General features: G+C 41.8%; 1 protein-coding gene across 34 annotated transcripts in view; it reads right to left on the bottom strand.

Moving 5' to 3' along the window:
- MAP4K4 (mitogen-activated protein kinase kinase kinase kinase 4) overlaps positions 1–27,510 on the bottom strand; it is a 197,489-nt gene that overhangs the window by 93,765 nt on the left and 76,214 nt on the right. For all 34 annotated transcript variants that reach the window (XM_030920650.1, XM_030920643.1, XM_030920647.1 and 31 more), the window contains exon 3: positions 10,089–10,145. In XM_030920650.1, the coding sequence (XP_030776510.1) occupies positions 10,089–10,103 (15 nt within the window). In that variant the 5' untranslated portion in view covers positions 10,104–10,145. The remainder of the gene's footprint in view (positions 1–10,088; positions 10,146–27,510) is intronic.

The following is a 27,510-nucleotide window of genomic DNA, read 5'->3' as shown; positions in this document are numbered from 1 at the left end:
TAAGAGATTTCACCATTTTAAGTGTTTCAAAGGAATGGACGTAGGTTATCTAAAACCTCTTTCCAATTGTATTGCTTCACCATTTTACCACATCTCAAAGGACATGTCACTATATAATTAAAAGACAATCTAAACTGTGTAATCATCAAATAGTTTCATGGCCTGTGCACACAGACACACACAGACACACACACACACACACACCATCAACCAAGTATAGGTACTTACTTGAGTTTTGGGGGTTTACATATAAAAAGAAGGGGAAGCACTGTTTATTCAACAGTATTTACTAAATGCCTGCTATATGCTAGGCACTGAATTTGCACATGGGATGAAACATCACTAAAAGAACTGGCCAGGCACAGTGGCTCACGCCTGTAATCCCTGCACTTTGGGAGGCTGAGGTGAGCGGATCACCTGAGGTCAGCAGTTCAAGACCAGCCTGGCCAACATGGTGAAACCCCGTCTCTACTAAAAATACAAAAATTAACCGGGCATGGGGGTGGACGCCTGTAGTCCCAGCTACTCGGGAGGCTGAGGCTGAAGAATCACTTGAACCCAGGAGGCAGAGGTTGCAGTGAGCCAAGATCATGCCATTGCACGCCAGCCTGGGTGACAAGAGGGAAACTCCAACTCAAAAACAAAAAACAGACAAAGATCCTTGTCACTATGTATGAAGCTTATATTCTTGGGGGATAGGCAGTTAGTGGCATGGTGGAGGCAGTGAAACACATTAAGTAGAATAAATAAGACAGTTAGATATGGTGACACAGAACCGGGCAAGAGCTTTAGGAGTAGGAAGAGGTCATGTGCTGTGTCAAGGCATGAAGAAGGTACGGGCAGTGAGCTGGGCGGCTGTGAGGGAGTGGCATTCCAGGCACAGGGAACAAACAGTAAGGGACAGGTCTCTTGGCAGGATCAGGCGAGCAGGGTGGAGAAACAGTGAACAGGCCTGTGTGCTTGGAGTGACTGTGTAGGAGGAGGAGAGGAGGGCTGGGAGGCCAATCAAGTAGGGCCCTGTCGTGTCAGCCACTGTAAGAACCCGGGCTTTTACTCTGAGCTAAGTAAGCAGCCTCTGAAATACTCTATTCTGACTTTGTTTTCCAAGCTTCACTCAGCTGCTACAGTGAGAAGTGGCTGGAAAACCACCATGGAGGCAGCAGGCTCGTGACAGGGGCTACGATAGAAATCTAAGCAACAGACGGTGGCAGCCAAAACCAGAGGCGCGGCCAAGGGTGGCAGCATAGAGGCTGTGGTGAGAAGGGTCAGATTTGTGTGTGTTTGTTCTCACAGACTCTCACAGACTATGAGGACCATCAGACTCATTAAAACTTTTTATGATTTCAAAAATACTAACTAGTAGTTACTAACCTGTAGTCAATCTACCCACACCCACTATCTCTCAAGATTATTCTAACACAAATGACACTGTCTGAAGGCAGAACCAATAGGAGTTCCTGACAGATGAGCCAAGTGGTACAAGACAGAAAGCAAGCAATCCACCCAGGATGCAAAAGCTTTTGGGCCTGAGCATGAGGAGGGTGGAGTTGCCACCAACTGAGAAAAGACAAGGCTCCAAATGGAGCAAGCTTATGGGGGAGAACAGGAACTCACATGAGACATGTCGAGTTTAGGTTATCCACATCCAAGTAGAGATCCTGAAGAGGCAGGTGATATATCAACGCAGCACTCAGGAGAGGGGTCTGTTTAGTCCTGAGGCCTGACGCCATCCCTAAAAAGGGCAGCTTGCAAGGTTGGCCTTCGCCTGGCATCTGGGATTTTGATCTGGGTAGGGTTTCCACCACTCCCTGAACTGGCTAAGAGTGGCTTGCAGTACCTAGAATGTGGTTTACGCCATATACCTATTTTCTTTTGGAAGTCTGAAATTTTGGGTGCATGCTAGGCACAGGCTGCTTGTACTACCATCCCCAAATAAAAATGCAAGGCATTGAGTATCTAGCAAGATTCCTTGGTAGACAATATTTCATATGTGCCATTACAGCTCTGCCAGAGGAATTAAGCAGGGCCTGTGTAACTGCACTGGGATAGGACTCTGGGAAGTCTGTGCCTGAATCCCTTCAGACTTCCTTCCACGTGCCTGTTCTCTTGCTGAATTTGCTCTGGATCCTATCATTGTGCTGTAAATCACAGCGGAGAGTACACCTATGTGCTGGAATCGAAATTGAGGATGGTCTTGGGGACCTCCAACACGACATTCTTTTCAATACATTTACTGGGAACGGAAGCAAGAATGGAAGTGTCAAGACAAAAAACAAAACCTTGCATGTATAGCCCAAAGCTGAAAGGAATAAAGAAAGAAGAAAGCAGCAGCAGCAGCTGGGGAAAGGAGATGGGATGGTGAAAGGACAGTATCCATTTTTAAAAAAAAACAGCAATTTAGATTATATAAAATGTGTTGGGTGATTTTTTTACTCAACCATTTATTTTACTTAGAAAAAATGCCTTTGGTTCATAAAATGATGAAATTAAACTAAGAAACTGTGGATGTTCAATCTGCTTGAAGAATGCTCATTAATAATTACAAAGATCATCCTTTCACAGCAAGTTTTAATTTACCAAGAAATCAAGAATAGTTACTCCTAAAGCATAATTAATCTTTCTATTCCACTCCAGAGAGAACAGTGTTTTTAAGACTAACTGTTCAGTACTTGTTTAAATAAATGAATTAGTGCAACTCCATGAACAGCATTAAAAACAAAAACAAAAAACCTACAAACCATGGTTTACATTTGCCATTTCCAATCCAATGAACCAAAATTACATCTGAACAAAGCAATTAGTGCTTAGTCATATTTTCAGTAAGAGTGAATATACTTTTCTCTATTCCTTTTTAATATTTAAAACTAGCCTACAAATGAGTAAATGTATGAGTAAAATATAGTAGCACATAAATATTAATATAAAGGCTGTCTCTAATCTTTTAAAAGGGACACTATATATATATTTTGCTACTGCTCAAAACACTGTTGGAAATTCTCCTTTAAAACTGCCTTTTGGCCAGGTGTGGTCCCTCACGCCTATAATCCCACCACTTTGGGAAGCCAAGGCAGGAGGACAGCTTGAGCCCAGGACTCTGAGACCAGCCTGGGAAACACAGGGAGACCAGGTCTCTACAAAAAATGTTAGTCCTAGCTACTCGAGAAGCTGAGGTGGGAAGATCTCTTGAGCCTGGGAAGCTGAGGCTACAGTGAGACGTGATCACACCACTGTACTCCAGCCTGGGGGATGAAGCAAGATCCTGTCTCAAAATAATAATAATAATAATAATAATAATAATAATAATAATAATAATAATTAATTTTTTAAGGAGAAGAACAACAAGAACTGCCTTTTGTCTTGGGACATTCTTCAGAAAGAGCAAATATAAGCTAAGCACCACCCATGTGAACAAAGGGTGCTGTCATGAACCTAGAAAGGCGAAGAGAATCCCAAAAGAGGATATGATCTAAAATGAACATGTGGCCGCTGTTCTCTAGCTAACAATTAAAACAGCAGAAGAATCGGCAGGGATCGGTGGCTCACATCAGTAGTCCTGAACTTTGGGACGGCCAAGGTAGGAAGACAGCTTGCACCTAGGAGTTTGAGACCAGCCTGGGCAACACAGTAAGACTTCAGTCTCTACAAAAAAATTTTGAAAATTAGCTGGGCATGGTGTCACACATCTGTAGTCCCAGCTACTCAGGAGGCTGAGGTAGGAGGATCACTTGAGCCCAGGAAGTCCAGGCTGCAGTGAACCCTGATGGTGCCACTGCCCTCCAGCCTGGGCAACAGAGTGAGGCCTATCTCAAAAAACAAAAATCAAAAATGAAACACAAAAAAAAACCCACACACACATACACAGCAGAGGAAGACAGTTCATAGGGCAAAGGTAGTTGTCAAAGGACCAAACAGGCTGTAATCACAGAGGGGCTGAAGAAGGAGCCTGCAGGGAAGAAAGTCACAGCAAAAAGGATTGCCACAGGTGGAAGAAGGCAGGTGGAGAGTGGATCATTTGAACAAGTGGCTGAGGAGGGTATTGGGAGTGTTAAAAAGTCTTCAGCAAAAGTGATATTTTAATGTATTTAACAACGAGAAGGTAGCAGACATAATGCCCAACATCTTCCCATCCCCTAAATAATATGACAGAATTACCATTCACAGACACTGTAGTGTTAACACTAAAAGAAAGTCTGCTCTGACAAATCCGCCAAAAACAAATTTTAAAAAGGAGAAATGTGGTCAAGATCCATCTATCCTTTGAAGTTCAGATCAAATCAGCTCACTCAACGAGCTTACTTAAAAACCTGATGTTTGAAATGGTTATACTTTCACAAGTACAGTAAGCAGGGAATCAAAGATCCAGGTTCTAATTCCTGCAGTATCTAGCAATGTACTCCTGAGCAAGAAGGATCAGTGTCTCTGAGCTGCAGTTCTTCACCCACAGACAGGAGGGAGTGGGCTCTTTCTTTCCTAAGGTTCCATTAAAGCAGGGGGTTTCAAACTTGAAGGCGCATTAGAATTTTTTGGAGGGCTCCAGTCCAAAGTTTCTGATGCAGTAATCTGGGATGGAACCAGAGGCTGCATTTCTAACAAGTTTTCAAGTACTCGCAGCAGCTGCTGGTCCAATAGCTACATTTTGAGAATCCCCTGGTTTAACACCATCTTATGCCCGAGTGGCTGAGAAAAAGGACCAAATGTTGGAAAGACCACTGGACAGGCCAGAAGACTGGATTGGATGCAGCTCTGCTACTCAGTGCTGATGAAATGTAGTCAAACATCATTCATTCCAAAGAGCACCGTTTCATCCCCAACTGACATAAAACACCACATAGTAAGTTTGCCTCTGTTCTCTGTGCATTAACCTAAGAAATGTTTGTCCTTGATTTATCCAAAGCAAAGGGCCAAAATAACTTCAGAAAAATATTAAACTTCTCCCCTCCATGTCTATTTTAAGTAGTAATATTGTTGTAATACTGAAATAATTTTATATTCACTGAACATAAAAATCTGTTTTTAAGTTCAGTATTTTTCAGTGTAAGAGAAAAGACAAATATAAGATATACAAGATAGAAGAAATTAAGAAAAAAACTCTGGTTTTTGAAAAAGAAAAATGTATTTCTTAGCTCTGTCTACTCAAAGGGCCTAGAAGCAGCAATACCTCAGTAGCAATGAGTATACTTAGCATCCAGATGTTAGTCTCTAAATACATTTCCCAAAACAGAATTAAGGCTCCTCAGAGCAGAGGATTCCATGTCTTGGTAGATGAGTTTCAAATATCTACTTGTCCCAGAAAAACAAAGAGGTACTCAAAAACTAACGGGGGCATGTCGAAAGGCTGCAGACTCCACTGGGGACCCACTGGGGTCATGTCAAAGGCTCTCATTGCCAAATATGGTACAACTTGATTATGTAATAATAACAGCTGTTACTGATGGAAACACATTAAACAAAACCACTCATGTCCACAGCAATATCCAGACAAAGAGAGAAGGGCAGGGGTAGTTAGGAAACTCTTCTATAGACTGTTGTTGACTAATAAATACAGAAGGAAGAATATAAAATCATCATTTTGCAATAATAACTAACCTAAGCAAGAATCATTAAATGAATGCCAAAGCCATTAGCTGAAAGGTTACTCATGAACAGAATATTCACACAGTGCCCAAGTATCACCCTGGAGATAGATTATTTAGGAAACGCAAAACTAATAATGCACCCTTACGGTGGAGAACGTGGGCAGTCACCTCTTCAATCCAGTGACCCAACCTGGCTTCACTAATAATGGGAAGGCTATGAGTGAAGTGGGCTTCACCTACAACGACGTACCCCCTGACCTGAGGCAATATCAAGTACCCAATACCACCACTGAGGTGCTCTTGCCAAAAAATATTTAATCTGCATCTAATCAAACCTCTCAACATAATTCCAGTTTACAGGAAATAGAGGAGAGAAAGGAACAAGTTAAAGCGTAACATGAGGAAACTATCAAATCCAGAATACAGGATATTTTACAAAACAATTTGGCTGAATTCTTACAAAAGTCAATTTTCTGTTATGAAAAAATAAAAACGGAGGCAGGAAGGTAAAGAGAAACTTACTAGCCTAAAAATCATAGTCCAGGTTTATGCACTACACTTAGTTATCTTATCCATAAACCTGGACTATGATTCAAAAAGAGTTACAAAAACATTCTTGGCACAAAGATATATGAATGTAGACTGAACATTAGGTGCAATTTTATGATACGCAGTAGACTGTCTTTAAGACAAGCATGCTCAAGTAATTTCAGGTGAAGCATCATGGTGATAGCTGTAATTATTTTCAACAACAGTACACACACACACACGAACAAAATGTTAACAAATATTGAATATAAGTGAAGAGTTGAGAGTGTTCATTCTTTCAACAGTTCTGGATGTATGAACTTTTTCATAATAAAAAGTTTGGGGACACTATTAAAATGCAAAATAAAATTCTGTTCTCAGAGACACACCTCACTCAAAGAGTTTATGAACTCCAGCCAGGTTGAGAATCACTGGTAAAAGCAATCATTTGCCATGCTTTGTTTTGTATGTGTACTTAAGCTATAATACTGTATTATAGTTATGCGAAATTTTATCATGGGAAAACTGAATGAAGGGTACACAAGACCTCCCTATACATTTTTCTGCAAATCCTCTGAATCTATCATTATTTAAAACAAACAAACACATTATAGATCTGCTGTCCTAATATCATCCACTTTGAGCACATCCTTAATCTGTTCCTTAAGCCCTTCCCAAAACCAATCAGATAAAAGACACACTTTCCTTAAAAAGAGCCTTTCAAAATCCTAAGGATAGTCAATTCTTAATACAGCTAAAGTACTCACACACCAAATTTGAAGAGAACTTGACATCTCTTGCATATAAATGCCTCCCTACTTCCAGGCCCCTTGGTTTCCTCCACAGTCCCTTGTCACCTCACCCCAGGATGAAATCTGAATTCTCAGCTGGTCTTGTTTTCCAGATTCACACAATCAAGTAAAGCCAGTGAAGTAGGCCCCCATCTTTGCACTGTCTGCAGCCAGCTCCAGAGCTAGATTCATTCAGCCTGCCAACAGCTGACAGCTCGGGAGAAACGCAGCCACACCATTCAACTTCCCACACCTGCTGCAATTCTTGCCTTCTGGGCCTGAGGAATAACTAGTAGCCTGGTAACTGCCTCTCACTTTCACCTAGAGAGTCAGAACAAATCTGTGATTTTTCCCAAAAACAAGTATTTGCACTTTTTTGCTCCTGAGATGAAACTAAGTGGAGGTAAAAAACCATGAAGAGTCCTGTTCTCATCAAGAGAACCCGCTCCAACAGCCCCTCCTGCTGGAGTTGGGACCAGAAGCACATGCTGCAAAATCTCTCTCACTCAGCCTGCTCCCCACTTGCTCCCAGGTCCCAGCCAGGCCAATGCCTACAACTGCACAAGAGGAGTTCAGAGGAGCTTTGACATGCAGGCTTGGCAAGGGCATGTTTTCCAGGATGACTGCTATACACGGCCCTCTATCCATAAACAACACTTACTACGGGCAACGACTGTGCCCCATGCTATAGCAAAGGTCACTGCATGAAAACAGCACACAAGAAACATGACTGAGTGGACAATATGGTAAATGGTTGATTGGGTTTGTATAATACTTATTTGAGGACTCACCATCTGGTTTTCATTTTACCTGAATACATGGGTTTTGCAATAATTACTTTTAAAGGAGTCCCAAAAATACTTACATCATGCATGTGTCCAACATTGCCTGATTTTCCAGGCAAGAAAATACCTTTTGTATCCCACTCAGTAAGTGGGATACAAAAGCATCCATTACACATATGAGTACGTATTTTATAGTTAAGTTCACAGAGACATGATTGAAAGGATATACACCAAAGCACTAACAATAGCTATTATAAGGTAGCAGAGGGCCGGGGACGCTGGCTCACGCCTGTAATCCCTGCACTTTGGGAGGCCGAGGCCGGTAGACTGCTTGAGGTCAGGAGTTCAAGACCAGCCTGGCCAACATGGTGAAACCCCATCTTACTAAAACACAAAAATTAGCTAGACGTGGTGGTGGGAGTCTGTAATCCCAGCTACTATGGAGGCCGAGGCAGGAGAACTGCTTGAACCCAGGAGGTGGAGGTTGCAATGAACAGAGATCGCACCACTGCACTCCAGCCTGGGTGACAGAGGGAGACTCCATTTCAATAATAATAATAATAATAATAATAATAATAATAATGTGGCAGAACTATAAGGATTTAACTTTTTCTTTATATTTTCCTATACTTTACACTTTTTTTTTTTTTTTTTTTTTTTTTTACAGTGATCATATATTGCACACTTATAATCACAGCCAGGCTTAGGTGAAGAAGATCCCTACAGAGAAGGCGAACCCCATGTAGATTCCATTAGAGATGTGAAAGAGGGCATATCCTGACCAGCCACAACAGCAGTGTCAGGGGCAGCAGCACAGGTTGCATGACACTGCAAGGGTGAACTCTCAGTTCATAAAATTCCAAAAGATTACATTTAAAATTGTACCTACAAGTCTGCCAGTAAACAAGTCAAAAAGTGTGTTAATAAATAATGGAAAGACCATATTTTCCCGTAACACCACTCCCAACATAGCACTGGCAAGATGCACAGCATTCTGAATGGAGACTTTGGTAGGAAGGTGGTATCGGTCATTCCATTCACAGAGAGGGTCCTTCATAAATAGCTCAACTACTGTATTCAAAATAAAATAAGCAAGAAGTTACGGTTCCTTCGCCACTCTTTAAAAACATCTTAAAAAAATATTTAACTGGAAAGCATCCAATGTCCCACTGAGCTGTATACCAAGATAGGATCACTGTAATACAACAGAATAGTCTACATCAGAGTATGTCAAGGAGAAGCTTTTGGCCATTCAACAAAGCAACGGTACATTTTCATTTTAAAGTATCCATGATTCTCTTTAACAGAGAAAAGAGAGTGGTCGCCTCATAAAATGTTACATCTTCAAATATTTATGAAAGGCTCTATCAGTTGTCTTGTGGTCCAGGGACAACAGTGTTTTCCAATTCTTACTGACAAATACCCATTCTGAAGATGACCATGTTGTCAGAGACCAAGCAGAGAGCAAGGCAAAGAAGGAGATTTCACTCTCTGGATAGCACACTGGAGATCGGTTAGCCATTATCTCCCTTGACTGACCCCAGACTTGTGGAAATTATGGCTGGATTTAAAGTTATCCCAAATCTCCAATGCTACTGGTGAACTCTTTCTAGAATCTGTGAAATATGATGTTGAATCCTACTCATAATTAGGCAAGTTAGAGGTAAACATGAGCATGAAGTAAAATTTCAGATAAAAATACTTTAAATGAAATGGATTTAGTTCATTATAATCTATTACTATTTTTAAAGAACTTAAATATGGGCTCATGCTTATATTACAAGCACACATATGGGCACACGTACACTTACTTTTTGTCTCGGTCACATTCTCCTCTTTCCCATCTAAAGCTGCACAGTAAATCCTCATGCGACCATTTCAAGAACTATTTTTTGCTACTAAATTTTGCCAACAATCTGCTCAGCATTCTAGCAGATGTTTCTGTTTTCCAACCTCTGGGGACTTGGCTGGGTCTGTTTTCCTCCCCCATGTTAAAAATAAAAGAAATGGCACAAATGTGGCCTAATACCCTAGAGAAGCTTTTCTCCACTCGAAACCCTCAATCTCCCTATTCATGTGACCTCCATGATCCCTTTTCAAATTTTTTCTTTTCCATTAGAGAAGATGTTTCCAATTATGGCCCATTACGTTGCCAAGGATGACATCACTCAGATGTGTGTGTGTACTGCATGTGTTTTGAGAAAATGCTACTGCCTTTTAGTTACTTAGAGACCGTGTACTACAATTTAGGCCAACTAGTCCACTGGACCTATGAACCCACAATGCCACAGGAGAGCAATTTGTTCAAGTGATCAGATTTTCCAAACAGAGTAATACTCTATGTTGTTGGGGGAATCTTTGTCTTCCATCTAACAATTTATTTAAAAAGGTGTGTGACTCAATCTTACCTCAGTGACATCCATAACTTTGATGGCTGCCAACTGACCCGTTTTAACATGTCGACCCTGAAAAACAGAAAAAAAAGATCAATGAGCACCAATGTTTTTGCACAATCATTAGAACAAAATAGCTGACGTTTCCAACAAATCGTATTTCATCTATACTCATCTCTTACTAACCAACAGTGATGACAAAATAGTCCTGTGCTCTCCAATATAATAATATAGTTTATAATGAACCACACTTAAGCAAGACAATTCCTTGAACAAATGAGTTTTTGATAAAGCATCAATTACTTATTTCCTTCACAGGTTTAATTTACATAACACTATCTTGAAGAAACTTTTTTTTTCTACAAATCACACTGGCCATTCTTTCCTTCTTAACTTGTTACAGAAAAAAAAAATGACCCCAAAAAACCCTCTAGACATTTTACCGTCAAAAATGGATAACTATAATTTTTCCCTGTGTATTCCCAATACCCATTACTTTGTTTCACAAGAATTATACTGAAAGTCTTCTTTGAAGCTCTCCTGCAGTCCCAATGTGGGGACTGCAAGAAAGAAACAAGCTAAAGCATAACATGAGGAAACTATCAAACAAATTCACTTTTTAAAATTCTTTCCCTCCTCCCACCAATTTCTTTATATACTTCTTTACAATTCTGGGATTTTTTTTTTTTTTTTAAGTGTATAAAGAAGTTGGGGGGTAGGGGGGAGATAGGTTTCTTACAGGTGTATTATAACGCCTCACCTAGAATCTAAAATTCTGTAACCCATTTGTATCACTAGATATCAGTCATAGTTGGTATCATTCTCCTTACACCCAGATGAAGAGTACTGGGTTGAATTACTGTCAGTCTTGTTACTCTCTACTCACTCTTTGCAATGCCCTGCTGGTCATTTCTCAGGCCAGTAGCAAAGAGCATCCAGATATGCTCAGCATGATCTACTCAAGGACTTTGTGAGAAACAGTTCTTCTGCAACAGATGGAAAACAGAAAGAACATCCCCATATTTTCCAACAGCCTGTCTCCCTTGTATTCTCATGATTTAAAGAGTTGTGAACTTTAAAACTTCAAATCTGAGGAGGAGAGTTTGTGCAGGAACTCAAGTTACAATTTGGACAAAGCAACTCTATGAAAATGACACTGTATTACAACTATGACACTGAGTAACTGCACCTGGGCAAGACTCTGCTTGGTGTGCCTCAGGCTCCCATCCATGTAAGGGAGATCATAGTGGTACCCACTTCACAGGGCTGCTGTGTACAACAAATGGAGCACAAAGAACATTATGTGACACCTGGTCAGTGGTCAAGCACAACCCTGGAACCTGGTTTCCCTAAATTAATGATAGTTCCTATAGTTGATTGTGACTGTCAACACAACCTGAAACCAAATGGTTTTCTTGAACCCCAGGAGAAAGAGTAGAAAACTTCAGAGGTTATGGTATTAAGTGATCCTCTCATACTTTCCACATAAGCACACAAAGATCATCTCCTTAGCAACTCATCAACCTTCAAACCTGTTATTCACCCCCTGCAGTGACTTTATTTCCAAACTACTAAAGCATATTTCTCGCTGACAGAAACCAAATGATAAGAGAAAATGTCAAACGCACTGTCCTGGCTCTCCCTCTTTTCAAGAGCATAAGTATGCTGCATTGGGAATGTGTTAGTACAACGTTGGGGATGGAAGGGTCTTCTGAGTATCTGATATGATTAACACCTAAGATCTCTACAAATCAAGAAAATCCACAGGTCTATGAAAAAGCCTCCTCAGACATTTATAGAGTAGTACCTTTCTTTTTTCTTTTTTCAAATAAATGTTAACATAAATAAAGCCATAAGGAGGAACAGAAAATGGTCTATGCTTCCTTCTATGCCTGAACTCAAGACCACAAGTGTGTATCCTCAAGACTTAGAAAGTGGCATAACAGCTGAGAACTGTGAATTCACTCAGCATCTGCTTTACATAAAACATGAGTCTCCCTTACTTAGGGAACAGAGTATCGGGAACTAACAACTAATCAATTATTTTTGTGATGAGGCCAGACCATGTGACAGCATCAGTCTTCATTATCACACAGTAGATCTCCAAATTAGGTCCATGTTGAATTTAAATCAGAAAATCACCTAAGAATTCTGCCTCCTTCCTTTCAAACAAGACACTGTACCAGGAAAAACGAATCTGGGACCCAGGCAGCCTTGAGTGTCTTTCCTTGTCCACCACCTCATCACCGTATTTCCTCAGGGAAGTTACTTAAGTTCTAGGAGTTTCCGACCCCGTGTTCAGGTGCCTCATCCCTGCTCTAGAGTCAGGCAGCTGGCAAATAAAGTGCATAGAGTCCGTAAGGCCCTAGTCCTGGCCCTGGCACCCAGCACACAGTGGGCTCTCGGCAGGGATGCATCCTCATACCACTCCAACAAAGGCCCATGCTGATTCCCTTGCTCCCTTCTCCTCGTAGACTGCAGTTGTCTCAAGTGTAGTCAATGTAGGCCCATTTCTAATTTTTGAAAGGAATGGTCAATGCAAGGGGAAGGAATGGAGTGCTAAAATAACGTATTTCTCTATTTTTTTAAAAAAAGGGCTGGGTGCAGTGGCTCACGCCTATAATCCCAGAACTCTGGGAGGCCAAGGCAGGTGGATCACCTGAGGTCGGGAGTTCAAGACCAGCCTGACCAAGATGGTGAAACCCCGAATCTACTAAAAATACAAAATTTAGCCAGGCGTGGTGGTATGCACCTGTAATCCCAGCTACTCAGGAGGCTGAGGCAGGAGAATCGCTTGAACCTGGAAGGTAGAGGCTGCAGCGAGCTGAGATCGGGTCGCTGCAGTGAGCTGAGATTGTGCCACTGCACTCCAGCCTGGGTGACAGAGCAACACTGTCTCCAAAAAAAAAAAAAAAGCAAACTTCTAAATTTGAAACTAGCCGGGTGCGGTGGCTCAAGCCTGTAATCCCAGCACTTTGGGAGGCCGAGACGGGCGGATCACAAGGTCAGGAGATCGAGACCATCCTGGCTAACACAGTGAAACCCCGTCTCTACTAAAAATACAAAAAACTAGCCGGGCGAGGTGGCGGGCTCCTGTAGTCCCAGCTACTCGGGAGGCTGAGGCAGGAGAACGGCGTAAACCCGAGAGGCGGAGCTTGCAGTGAGCTGAGATCCGGCCACTGCACTCCAGTCCGGGTGACAGAGCGAGACTCCGCCTCAAAAAAAAAAAAAAAATTGAAACTAATAGTAATCATCCACCTACTAAGATGGGTCACCTTTGTGTAAAGGAACCAAAATGGCCAGCAAAATAGTCTTGGGAGAAAAACTGAAGCTGGGATTCAATGTACTGAATGTTAATATGCATATAATAGTGTACTAAGGAAGCTACACCAAGAGTTTTTTAAAGGACAAAAGTTTGCCTGTGATTTATTCAATACTACCCAAGAGGGAACATACTGACTCCTCTCAGGGTGGGCTACAAGCCTAGGCCTGCCCAAGCTGGGTGGCCCAACTCACAAGGGAGGCCCTTGCCACACCTCTCCTGGCATCTCTTTAGCTACAACACACGACCCTCCTTCATACCACCTGAAGCATATTTAAAGAGAAAATGAAAATGCGTGTAACCATAAACAGACTGCATTATGCTGGGAACTTAAGCACTCAGGAAAAGGCATTACTCACTGATGTTTGGGGCTAGACATCTATTATATCATCCCATTTTGGCCTCTATAAGATTTCTTAAGGGCTGCTTCATCCAGACTGCTCATTGAAAATGAGCAATAAATCATGTTCCTTCACCTAACTCTAGATTACTGGATCACTCTGGACCCACCTGATGTTGGGTCACTCAAACACCTAACTTGTGCATAGAGAGATTCTGAATTTAATATTTAACAGGATTTTTTTTCCCCTTGTATCATCCATTCTTAAAATATACCAGTAAATTACTTGGTCCGTATTAAATATGCATACCAAGCATCCATTTATGAATGTTACTCTCTTGTCCTATTACCTACATTTCTTGGGCACAGTATCCCATCCAGGGATAAAATAAATATAAAATGCCAGATGGCAGAGATTAAAGATTCATTGCTAGCTTTATTTATATAGCACCATGTAAACATTAATGTGTTTATAAGATAATTAGTGATAAAAAGCCCCCAAATACTATTCACATCTATTTTCTCAACAGATCCTAAAAAACCCTACAAGGGCAACAAAGCAGGTCACTAGCCTATTCTACAGATGAGGAACTTTGAATTTTCTTCAGTTATCTGCCCACAGTACAATAGCAGCAGCAGGATCCTCTTTCCACAGTGATTTTATATACATACTTCAGGAGAGGGACTCCTACTGTTTCTACTAACTCGTCAAATTTCTATCAAAATATTTTGTTTTCAGAGAAACAGCCTAAGTTATTTCGCCTCTATGCTTTTAAGGGTTAGCAGACATAGCATGATTTAGAATTAAAATTTTTCTTTCAATCAACATCATTTCACGTAACTTGAATGGCTCAAATAACCACAACCGACATCCCCTTTGGTAGAGCAACCTTCTTAGTTTCTGGTTCATTTTTAGTCTTTAAATTTCACAAAAATGTATGTTTATTTTTTTAAGAAAACTCAAACTATTCTTAATAGAGGTCCAAGCTGAAGAAAATGGCTTGATTTTCAACTCTCCTTTATGTTTCCAACCAAGTCAAAATTGCCACCTCGCACTTGAAAAACCATCGCACTAGAATGAAATCTGTCTCTGGCCCATAGAGAGGAGCCTAGAGGCAGAAGGAACAGCATTCAAAAGGAGGCTTTTAAATCCCAAAAGAAAAACATCTGGCCGGGTGCAGTGGCTCACACCTGTAATCCCAGCACTTTGGGAGGCCGAGGCAGGTGGATCACTTGAGGTCAGGAGTTCGAAACCAGCCTGGCCAACACGGTGAAACCCCATCTCTACTAAAAATACAAAAATTAGCCAGGCATGGTGGTGGACGCCTGTAATCCCAGCTACTCAGGAGGCTGAGGCGCGAGAATCACTTGAATCTGGGAGGCAGAGGTTGCAGTGAGCCAAGATTGTGCCACTGCACTCCAGCCTGGGTGACAGAGCAAGACATCAACTCAAAAAAAAAAAAAAAAAAAAAGAAAAGAAAAGGAAAAGAAAAGAAAAAAGAAAAATATGGCAATGTTCCTATCTTCTCAAATGTTCTATTATCATTAAAGGCTAGGTAACTTCATGCTGCATAATCCTTACCTAAACTCCAATTATTACCCTTTAAAACACATTTGATGAGTAAGTATATTCGTCGAGAGGCAAATTCCATTGGTCTCATCCATATTAAGAGGAACTTTGAGGAGTGAATGAATTCAAGCAATGAAAAATAGAGCCTTCACCTCAAGACTCCAATCGGAAGAGGTCTAATACCAACCACTCTATCAGAAAGTTTCCCCACTCATCCTCTGACCTTCTCTCACAGAGCCTTGCTATTAAATGGTGCCACCACCTCACATCTTAGCAAGGAAGTGCACATGACTCAACAGCACTTTTTCCATTCATAGTGCTTTCTCCCTAAATCTCACCTTTATCCAGAATCATAAAACTTTTGTACTCATACAGCCTAAGAATAAATAGGAGACAAGGAAAATGTATCATGTTTATGATACTATGTAAGGTAAACACGCAAGTTAGGAATAACAAATGCCTTCCTCCCTCAGTAGCCCAGAGGGGTACACACACACAGCCTAAACTCCAGCAAGCATATGCTGTGACACCAGAGAGCATTACAGTCCTGAGGCGAGACTGTAAGAACAGGTCACAGGAACCACGCTGGCCCTACTCTTGAGGCAGTTAGTGAACAAGCGTTTTATATGCATTGTTGTTTACTTCCCCACACAACGCAAGTATCATTATCCTCAACTCAAAGATGAAGAAACTAAAGCTTAGAGGGGGCTAGGTTAACAAGCTCAAGAGTCACACCTAGACTGGTTCTCTATACCAGGCTGTGGACCTGAAACAGGAATGACCACAAATGTCCTCTTAACCAACTTACATAGGAACTGCCAAGTACATTATTCCATAACATATTTTAATAGATATAATCAAACATGGCAACACACTAACCAATAATAAAAACTTATTTTCAACTCCTGGCCTTTTTCTTCTTGTGATAAAGAAAGAACACCCCACAGGAACTGCTTAGGGAACCTGAAGGCATGTGAACACACATTCACAAGCCACTCTGGTCCATGGCTTTCTGAAACTGTAAGAGGCTTTTAGTTGTTCCCATCTTTATCTCATCATAAATTAAGGCTTCCTTTTATCTGTTGAGTTTAATCTGAAATAAAAATTTCAGAGATTAATTGCCTGAAATTGGCTTTATATTTGCTTAATAGTGAAGCCTATTAATGCACGTCTCAGTAACCTGAAGACTACTTTTAACCAGTGCTCACGACATGCCTCACACTGCTGAGGAGATAAAACACAGCAACCTGCCTGCAGGGAGCTTACAATTTAGAGAGGTGTTTTAAAAAAAAAAACACATACACACAAAAGATGAGCATCACAGAGAAATACTGTGCCCTGGGGTAGAAACACTTAGGAGACAGTGTGAAACCAATTGCTCTGCTTTGATAGGATGTGCAAAGCAGCTGTTAAGGGAGGACACATCCCTATGGGGCTAGTGGTGTGAACCCACCAAGGAGGCTGCAGCTGAGCCTTCAAAGATGCCTGGATGGCGCTGAAGATCATCAAAGGACAGAAAATGGATCTCTCAAGATGTGAGCTGCAAATAATCCTTTCCAAATCCCAGAAGGGGACAGGTTTGAGGTAGCAACTGGCCAGGAAATAAAAGGGAGAGCACAATGATTCCCCCCAAGACTAGAAGGTATGTCACAAAACCATGTCACATCTCTGCAGACATGCAAGGATGAGAGAAGCTTGTCATACACTGCACCTCAAGAAGGCGGCAGTCTCCGTCACTAAGTCAGAAGAGAAGATTCCATGGCAGTGCGACACGTGCCTGCATCAGAAGCGAGAAGACCTGGCTGCTTCTCATTCCCAACCAACTGGGAAGCTTTGTTTCCTGATATTTGTTCGCTGACTTTTTAGTGGTGTGCTGTTGGTTTGGGAGTGTTAATATTTTGGATTTAAGAGATTTACTGGGGGTAAAGTATGTTAAGTTTTTCTATTAGGCAGGTCAATTTCAGTAACAAATATATCACTCCCTTTCACCTGTGACATGCAGACTTCCAGGCTCTATCCCAGGCCATCAGATCTGTGTAACTGGGGTATAGGAATCCATGCCTTTTTAAACGAGCGTCCTAGTGATTTCTTAACGCACTCTGAAGTTTGGGAATTACTTCTTCAAGATTACAAGAAAAGTCGCAAACTCAAGTTCTCTTTCCCCTTTCAGACTTACATAGTATTTATTATAATTATATATGCAACTTACTGTCTTAGCTGGGGGTTTGGTGTGTGAAGGTTAGATTCGTAACAAGTAAATTCTAACAAATACCTTTTTTTCCCCCCAGAAAAACACATAACTTACGTTCTGAAATGTCTAAGAATTGAAAGGACAGGCAAGCCTACTTCAACAAAATAGGTGATTTTACAGATTAGAAAGAAATCCCAGAGAGCTAGAAGGACGCTCACCTAGTAGCTAAGCCAAACCTGTCTATTCTCTCCCCCAGAGTATCTCATCCATACCATTCGCAGTTCAACTTGACAATTCCAAACTACTCCCCTTTCTGAATTTTCTTATTTTTACTAGCAAATATGGAAACGTCCGTGACCACGAACTGAATGGCATGAGTACAGCACTGGGGAATCTACTGACCACTCTTTCTATATGCATCTACCCAAAAGGCAAAGACCAGCTTAGCTTGACTGGTTGTGCGCTGTAAACCCCAAAACCACAGGTCTCATTCACAGGCGCTCTCTTCCAAAAAGTGTCTGCATAAAATCCAAAATTACCAAAGCAGGAGAGCGTATTACCCAGATAGCTCTCCAGGAGCCATCTAAAATAAGAAAGCATGTAATCAAACTGAGACAGCTCAAAGTACTTCAGCAAACATCTCGGTCTTCTTTTTTTTTTTTTTTTTTTTTTTTTTTTTTTCTAAACAACAGGAATTTATTTCTCACAGTTCTGGAGACTGGGAAGTCCAAGATCTAGGTGCCTCCAATTTTTTTTTTTTTTTTTATTACACTTTCAGTTCTAGGGTACATGTGCACAACGTGCAGGTTTGTTACATATGTATACTTGTGCCATGTTGGTGTGCTGCACCCATCAACTTGTCATTTACATCAGGTATAACTCCCAATGCAATCCCTTCCCCCAGCCGCCCCATAATAGGCCCCGGTGTGTGATGTTCCCCTTCCCGAGTCCAAGTGGTCTCATTGTCCAATTCCCACCTATGAGTGAGAACATGTGGTGTTTGGTTTTCTGTTCTTGTGATAGTTTGCTGAGAATGATGGTTTCCAGCTGCATCCATGTCCCTACAAAGGGCACAAACTCATCCTTTTTTGTGGCTGCATAGTATTCCATGGTGTATATGTGCCACATTTTCTTAATCCAGTCTGTCACTGATGGACATCTGGGTTGATTCCAAGTCTCTGCTATTGTGAATAGTGCCACAATGAACACTTTTACACTGTTGGTGGGATTGTAAACTAGTTCAACCATTATGGAAAACAGTAGTATGGCGATTCCTCAAGGATCTAGAAGTACCATACAACCCAGCCATCCCATTACTGGGTATATACCCAAAGGATTATAAATCATGCTGCTATAAAGACACATGCACACGTGTGTTCATTGCATCTCGGTCTTCTAAACATCTCCTGGTTGGTACTAAATCATCCCTTCAGACTGGAGTACTAATGGAGCACGAGTAAGGAAACGTGAGCCCACAGATCTGCTGCTGTTCTCATCACGTGCCTCCAGACCCCCAAACCAAGCCTAAGGTGAGAGGGCTCCTATTTGTGCACGTTTCATCCTCATAACTACTATTTCTCATCTACTTCTCCCTTCCTTCTGTGATCATCAGGGCTGCAGATGAGCAGGCAGGCAAAGGAAGCACAAGAATATGTCAGTGCTATCAGCTGGGACTTTCCAATTAATAAGACAATGTTTCCATTCCCTAAAGAGCTTAAAATTAAAAGACTCAATATAGAATTATTCCTTTCTTAGGCAGCTACCTTATCTGAAACAACACTCCCTTTAAAGAAAATTATACCTCAATTGCAGGGAATGTGTAGACTTCTATTAAGAATGAAACAGTCAAAATAGACTATATGGTTTAAGACTTTACCTAATGCCACCACCCACTCCCCAACAAATGAGTCAGTTTGCATAGCTATGTTAGCAGGTAACTAAAAGTAAAATAAATTATGCACCGCATCTTTTTTCTTTAAGGAGTCAATCTGGATGGAAATCTTTCTAAACCCTGAATTCTTGAGCACATTGAAGGTACTTTTCTTAATGGCCCAGGGAAATCATTATGAACACTAATTACTATCCAGTCTTTGCAATTAAGGGATAGCCTCCGGGAATATTACGTCAGGCAGTAACATTCCGACTCCAACAAAGAAAGGGCCCAGTCATCTGGGCTCTGCATGCTTGTTCAGTCATTTACAGCTGTGTTCTACGACAGATGGCAGGTCGGGGGACCAGGCAGCAAGCTCGGTTCCAGTTAGATGAGCTATCACTGTAGTAAAAAAGCACCTCTATGTTAGAGAAGCGGAGACAATTTAAATGAGCAGATAATGAAGGGTGCAAGAGAAGAAATCTGGCCATGAGAGTTTACGAGTAATTCTTTCAAAAAGGGTGCTATATGGTTTGAATGTCCCCAAAGTTCAAGTGTTGGAAACTTCATTACCAATGCAATAGCGTTGGGAGCTGGGGCCTCATGAGAGGTGTAAGGCCAGGAGGGAGGAGTAAAAAGGATAGTCTGAGGGAGTGGGTTAGTTATGTCCAGAGGGAGTTTATTATAAAAGGGAGAGTTCAGTCCCCTTCCCCCTCCCTGTCACCATGCGATGCCTTCCACCTTATGATGCAGCAAAAAGGCCTTCACCAGACATCAGATGCCAGCCCCTCGACCTCTGGCTTCTCAGCCTCCAGAGTCATGAGCCAATAAATTCCTGTTCACTTAAATTACCCAGTCTGTGGTGGTCTATAACAGCAGCACAATATGGACTAAGACAAAGGGGGAGGGAAGATCTGGCTGGGCAGTGCGTCAGGTGGCGAAAAAGGGCAGAAGAGTTTTACAGACACCTGGTGAAGATGCATTAAAAAGGAAAGCGCCCCTTCCAAGGGTGGTAACGGCCTTGCAGTCTCGACTACAACATCAAGTATGAGGAACTAAGTTTGAAGAGGGAGACTGGCAAATAAAAAATCATCAACTAAAGGGTCCAAAAAAAGGATTAGCACATGCTTTCTTTCATCAACAGTCAAAGGGCACTGACAAGTCTTCATGTCAAAGCATCCAAAACAACGGAGATTTCAGATTCTACAAGCAGCTATCAGTAGTATTTATCACACATATGCAGCTGCTCTTTGCTCACTTGTAAAACCCAACTGGCTAAAGACTGAGTAACTTTTGTTTAATAGTAAGAAAAATTACCCATTTTTTACTATAGGTAAACTTACATATAAAGTTATTCATTTATTTTAGCCACTAAAAAACAGAGCATTCAACAGCCAAGTAATAGTCAATATGGTAATACTAACCACGAAATTCAATCATATGACTCTGTCAAGATACGTTAAAATTACTCTACTCTTGAAGACAATTCAATTCAGCACTAAATAAAAGATCACTAACTGACCAATGAGAAGGGAGCTCCTCCCAGGTGGCAATTCAATGGACTGCGCCTCTTAGTGACCAGTGGGGAACTCAGGTTACACAAGAAAAACACACATTGTGAAGCTAGGGCAGATGCAGCACTGCAACCCAAGAGTCTATGATTCCATACGACATCAGAAGACATCGTACACAAAATAACTGAGTGGATTTTAATAAAAAGCTTATTTATTATAATAGCTAAGCATTTATCTAGAACAAAAGACAAAACACAGAATTATGTGGGGTCCCCTTCCTCAATCCCAAGAAGTTTCTCTACATTTCTCCCATGTGACTTCACAGTACACTTGATTTCTCATAATTATATCCACAGTGTAACTTCAATATTGAACTATCACTTCAAGCATCACTAAAGCACTCAAACTGAACTCTTCTCATTGGCTTAGAGAAAAAAAATGAAAGTTTCATACACAAATCAAAAGGCAAGAGAGTGGAAGGGATTCAGATTCAAATCTGGGCTCCTGATCCACCCATGGTCCCTTCCCATTCGCTACCAACTCAACTTTCAATTAAGATGTCAAACCGTTTCTTCTTTCTCAGCACATCAAGAAGCTAACTCTAAAATACACTGCCCTTGAACCTACGTATATTTACACTATTCATGTAAAGTCAACCCTAAGCAGCTTTGTGTGTCCCTGAACTATTGTAAAAACAGTATAATCTGGTTTGTGAACCTAAACTACTTCTGTTGTTGTGCTGCAGCCAGTAGCACAGTTCAGAAGACATATTCATTTCCTGCACGTGGTCTCTGACAACAGTATTTGTTTTCCTTCTGGTATTCAAAGTCTGTACACAGCTCTTAATTTGCCTATGCTGTATACTCATATTTTACTCACCACTCATAACTGTACTATCCCTCCTTTTAAAAAAAAAAAAAAAGGTGAAAGAAACTCCACCTTTCGAGTTTTCTTTTGAGGTTACATGTGATGGTATCCCTTAACAGAAATAATGCACCCATGCCATCAACTCAGGTTTCGAAAGCCAGAGCACTCTCATGCAAACTCATACCATGTCCATCTAAAATTTATCTTGGCCAAAATTAAAAGAAAAAAAAAATGGAGATAGAAAGAGCTCTTGTCTCGGCATGTGAAACAGAAAATTCCCTCCTCAAAGCATCATCTTTTGTTAAAAGTCATCAGTTACAAGTAACCATATTATTAAAACAGATGAGTTCTCTTCAGTGTTACATAACCATTTCTTTTTGAGTTGTACACTCAACCCCTCATCGCTTTTTCAGAATAAGAATCACGATGAAAGACCATGAATAAGTAAACAGAAGGGCAGTTTTATAGCTTTACTAAGGCTTACATAGATCTAGTGGTGTTGATAAAGTCAGTGCTCTAACCACCTTCCCCGACTACTCTGCATAATAAGGCCATGCAATAATCAGATTACATAACTAAAAGAACAGGCAAAGGGAAATTTTGATGAGCTTTATGCTTCCATTTTTCAGCATCCTCATCGCCTCCTCCTCCCTATCAATAAGCAAACCTCCTCTCTCATTCCACAAATGAAGAACCGACGAAGAATCACTCACTGTGTGTTCATTCTCTCAACAAATATATTTAATAAATATCCATTTATTTATTGTGCCGGGCACACTGAAGTGTACAAATACTTTAATACATAATACAGGAAGTCATTACAACCAAGTTACAATGAAGAAAAACATCCCCATTTTACAGAAAGAAAGCGGAGGCTCCATGAGATTAGAAAATGAGCCCAAGGTCACACAGCTGGAAAGAGGGGTGAGGTGGAATTCCGACTCAGGTGTGTCTGGCTTCAAAGCTCCAGCTGCCGGATCAGTGATTTGGATCAGCACTTTTCCTTACAGGCCACAGAGATTTAAAATCAAAGGTCTGTGTTCCAGAACCTGCTTCCACCCCACTCAGGCACCAACAACAGCCTATAGGTGAAGCCTTCTCAGGATGTAAACCCTGAGGAGTAAAAAGCACCTGGCCAGTCAGGGCTTGGTAGGTCCCTTCATACGACTCCCTGTCCTTCCCTGGGTGCCCTTCAGGCAGCCAGAATCTTCCAGTGGCTGTTTTCTGAAGACCCTCTCTGACACCTCTTAACTTTGCCCCTGCTTTTCACTCAACCCGACTCCGTCCACAGCCTCCACCAACCAAGCAAGGCACCTTGAGAAGCCTGCCAGCTGCCAAGGAATCCCCATAAAGCACCACCCCCCTACCCCACAAGATACCTTCTGCATGCTGTCCAACCTGTGTGTGGTGTGGACAAAGCTTGGGCTATCAGTGCAAAGCCTGGCTATCTGTGTAAAGGAAATGACTACAAAATGACTACAAAAAAGATACAAAAGCGATTTCACAACTGCCTGGAGATTAGGTGGGGACCCTGCACACTGTGCTAGCCACACAAATCAGAGACACGTGCAGGTGAGCACTACGCAACTGCCTGAGGAGCTTTCAGCATATTTAACTTGCAATGGACGGAGAAATGCCAGTACAGCTTCTTCCCCGGGATTCAGAGCTCCGCCCTGTGGTTCCCCCCAGACCCACTGGTCCCCTTCATCAACCTTTGATGAGAGGATGTCTGTCTGACTTGCTGCTCCAGAGAAGTCATTCCACTGAACCTACAGCCACAAGCATCCAAAATTACCCCTACAGAATTACTGGTAGAAAGAGAACACTGAATTGAAACTCTCCCAGCAACAAGTACACCAAAATCTGTCTTCCTAACATAAATCCATAATATTGAAAGTAAAAGGAAAGTCTGATCATCTGAGTCAACTGCTCTGTCACTAAACTGAAGAACTTGAACAAGTCTCTTCACCTCTTGCAAGTACGGCCATCTCTATAAAACGGTCATGATTCTGAGGTCTACTTCCCAGGTCAGCATTCTGACATACAAGACACTGGTCTAGATGCTAGGGATACAACAGTGAACAAAAGGGTGCCAAATCTGTGCTCTAGTTCTTGAAGGGGTATATAAGCAAAAATCAAGCAATACACCTTCTGCTCTTCTGAATACATTCTCACAGTTAAAACAAAAAGGATGGAAATAAGCTACAGGGAAAACCCTGGCAGAGCACTGAGGAAAGGGAATGAGAGAGATGGGGAGGCTGCATTTACACTGCGTGGTCAGGGAAGTCTCTCTGATGCCCTGTCATTTGGGCAGAGAGCAGATGGAGGCGATGAATGGCTTTGTCTTGCCACTCGCCCTGCGGGACCTTGTGAGCCGGAATTAATCTACACAGAAAACCTTGAGCCGGCACCGAAGGTGGGATACGCTAGCTCCACTACCCATACTGCCTGAAGGTAATGTGGTGGTTCTGCTCCAGCTTCAGGTGCTCCACTCCTTCTTGTCAACAGCAGACACAGTACCCAAAGCACACCCACTGCTGTGTGCCGCTATGAAGACAGGCACTGCACAGAGCAGGACTCTCTGTGGGTATGTCCAGCCATTCCCATTAGCAGCTACTTCCTCACACAAAGCTCATGCTTGGGTTATAGAGGAAGGGCCATGAGACGCTTTAGTTTAAAAACGCTACAAGATTTCTCCATTCACCACCTGACTACACATCTCTTCAGTCACTTTTCAAGTGGAACTCATACTCATGGCTAAGGTCTGAGGCCTATATTGGCAGAGTCTGGCTATGACTTTCTAATTAAGCACTGAAAGCAAAGTCTCCCTCCTTTCTGTAAGGACAACAGTCAGAAAAAGAAAAAAATATATTTTTAATTTAAAAATAAAATCCCAAATTTAGGTCCACAACATGGCTTATTATTATTTGGTATGTGGTTATCTGGGTTACAAGATTGCAAAATTCAATTGTGGAATAAATTAACAAAAGCTAATTAACAGAGCCATATTAAAAATAGCCGGCCGGGCGCGGTGGCTCAAGCCTGTAATCCCAGCACCTTGGGAGGCCGAGACGGGCGGATCACGAGGTCAGGAGATCGAGACCATCCTGGCTAACACGCTGAAACCCCGTCTCTACTAAAAATACAAAAAAAAAAACTAGCCGGGCGAGGTGGCGGGCTCCTGTAGTCCCAGCTACTCGGGAGGCTGAGGCAGGAGAATGGCGGGAACCCGGGAGGCGGAGCTTGCAGTGAGCTGAGATCTGGCCACTGCACTCCAGCCCGGGCGACAGAACGAGACTCCGTCTCAAAAAAAAAAAATTAAATAAAAATAAAAATTAAAAAAAAAAAAAAAAGCCTCTGTGTGTCCTCTTACGGTTGCACTTCTTCCACTTCAAATTACCCTGGTATCTGATTGAGGCATTTGGCTCTGAGTTTACAGCCAGAAACTATTCTCTAGATGCTAATAGCAGGGTTCTTCTCCCTGGTAATAAATCCTCCCTAGTAATTCACTGACTAAATTGGACATAACATTTCCCATAGTGTTTTTTTTTTTTTTTCGGAGGTGGGGGGTGTGCATTTTTTGTCTTTTTTTAAGTGAACATTGCAAAAATTAGAAAGCTGTACTTTCTTTTTTAAACCCAGATTTCTAGCTTCTCTTGAAAAATAGATTTGTTAAAGCTGAGCCTCTAGACTAGGCCCAAGAAAACAATGTCTAGAGTCCAGTGGGAAATGCCCCGTTAGACCAACAGGAGCTCTCCAGCATGCCCACAAGCCTCATCGCTCAGAACGCTCACACATGAACCTGAAAGGCATGGGCCCAATATTCTTGAGTGTAGAACAGCAACGGCTCTTCAACCTTGGCTGACCATCGGTCACTGGGAGAGCTTTCTGTTGTTACTGATGAGAGTTTTTTGTTTTACTTTTAATTAAATATGCCTGGGCCTCACCCAGATCTACTGGGTGAGGGGTGAGAATCTATAAGCAACTTCTAAATAATTCAGAGTAACTGCAGCTACGGCTTGATGGGGAGTAATGTCAGAAAGGACCCAGTCTATATGGACCACCAAAACTCACATTTCTCAATAAGAAACTGAAAGCCCTCCAAAATACCACCGCCCTGGATCCCATGTTACAGTTCAGTTAAGCATAAGGCAGCTCATTAATTGCATGTCTATCTCCCCGACATGTGAAAACAAACAGGTTTGGCCCTGACAGCATGGGAAAAGCCCAATAGCAGATGCCACATAACACAAAAACAAGAACACTGACCTACAGCGAGTGGCCACGCAAGCACTCTGACTCTGTTACCCCTTCACTGGCCTGACCACATGAATCTATCATCCCAACAGGGCACCTGAGCGTGAATGGGGCACTGAGAGTAAGTACGCCAGGATACCAGGTGTGAACCAGGACTGCTGCCTCGGGGCACACAGAAGGTTAGGGTCACCCACCCTTTCCTGGGCTTCAAGAATTTGAAGAATTTTTTTTTCAAGGAAAAAAACAAAACAGATGGCAAATCACTAATTATTGGATTCTAAGTTCTCACCCCTAGCACTAGCCCAGGGCCTGCACACAGCAGGCCCTCAGTAAATGGTTTTTCAAAGAATAATCAAGAGGCTAACAGGTGTTGTATGACAAACATATTCAGTAATTTGTAAACATGGGCCTTTACAAACAATCTCAAATAGGAGGTACAACCTTCAAACCGCTCAGATGATCTCTCCTTTAAGCAGGTTTCCTGCCAAGTCCACCACACCAGTTACCCCACTTGAATAGGCCATTCAGAAATAAACTTGGTGAGATACAAATTTTTCAAAGGAAATACAAGCAAACGGAGGAGGCTAAATATGACCTAAGAGTTGACTCAACAGCCTCTGTGATGGATGAGGTTTCTCTCTCTAGGGCCAAACACCCCGTGTTGTTCTTTGCGGATATAGGCCAGCTGCCCCCAGAAACTCATCCTCCTAAACTGTACCAATAATGGCCCCACAAAGCCACTCAGCAACAACATGCAGGAAGCGTAAAGGTTAAGATTGATGCGGGGATGTCCTGAAATACTGCTACAAAATCCATGAACGCCTACAACCATCATTCAGCCCCTTTAAAAAAAAAAAAAAAAAAAAAAAAAAAAAAAAAAAAGAGGGGACAGGAAACCCTAGGTTTTTGTTAGGTTGATAAACAAAATGGGCGGAAGTGACAAAATAAGCAAGACGACCTAGGTGGAGAGGCCTCCACCCTACCTGAGAGTGAACTCCAGGCCTCTGGAGAAGTCCTTCCGGGGCTGCCCAAATTCCACCACACCCAAGAGCCTACCTAGGAGCGCAAGTCTCTTCAGCACTAAGACATGCCTTTGAAATGAGAACCAAAAGGACCTGCATGAGTGGGGCTTTTGGGGTGATGAGACTGTTCTGCACTCTGATTGTGGTTATATAAATCCATACACATGGTAAAACTCTACAGACTTGTGTATCAAAAGAAAACTAAGTCAATTTAACTTTATGATAGTTTTTTTAATCAAATAAAAAACTGAAGAGAGGCAGCAATGATTCAAAGCTCAGGTTACCTCACAAGCACAGGCACCCAAATGGACAAACAGGGTAACATGAAGTTAATAAGCTTCTTGCACTGCTAACGTAACAATCAACAAAGTGAAGAGACAACCCACAGAATGAGAGACGATATTTGCAAACTAACCATCTGACAAGGGACTGATAACCAGAATATGTAAGGAGCTCAAACAACTCTATAGGAAAAAAATCTAAT

The sequence above is a fragment of the Rhinopithecus roxellana genome, chromosome 17, assembly GCF_007565055.1.
Source record: "Rhinopithecus roxellana isolate Shanxi Qingling chromosome 17, ASM756505v1, whole genome shotgun sequence".
In the NCBI taxonomy this organism is placed as follows: domain Eukaryota; kingdom Metazoa; phylum Chordata; class Mammalia; order Primates; family Cercopithecidae; genus Rhinopithecus; species Rhinopithecus roxellana.
This window is presented reverse-complemented; position numbering and strand designations above follow the sequence as displayed.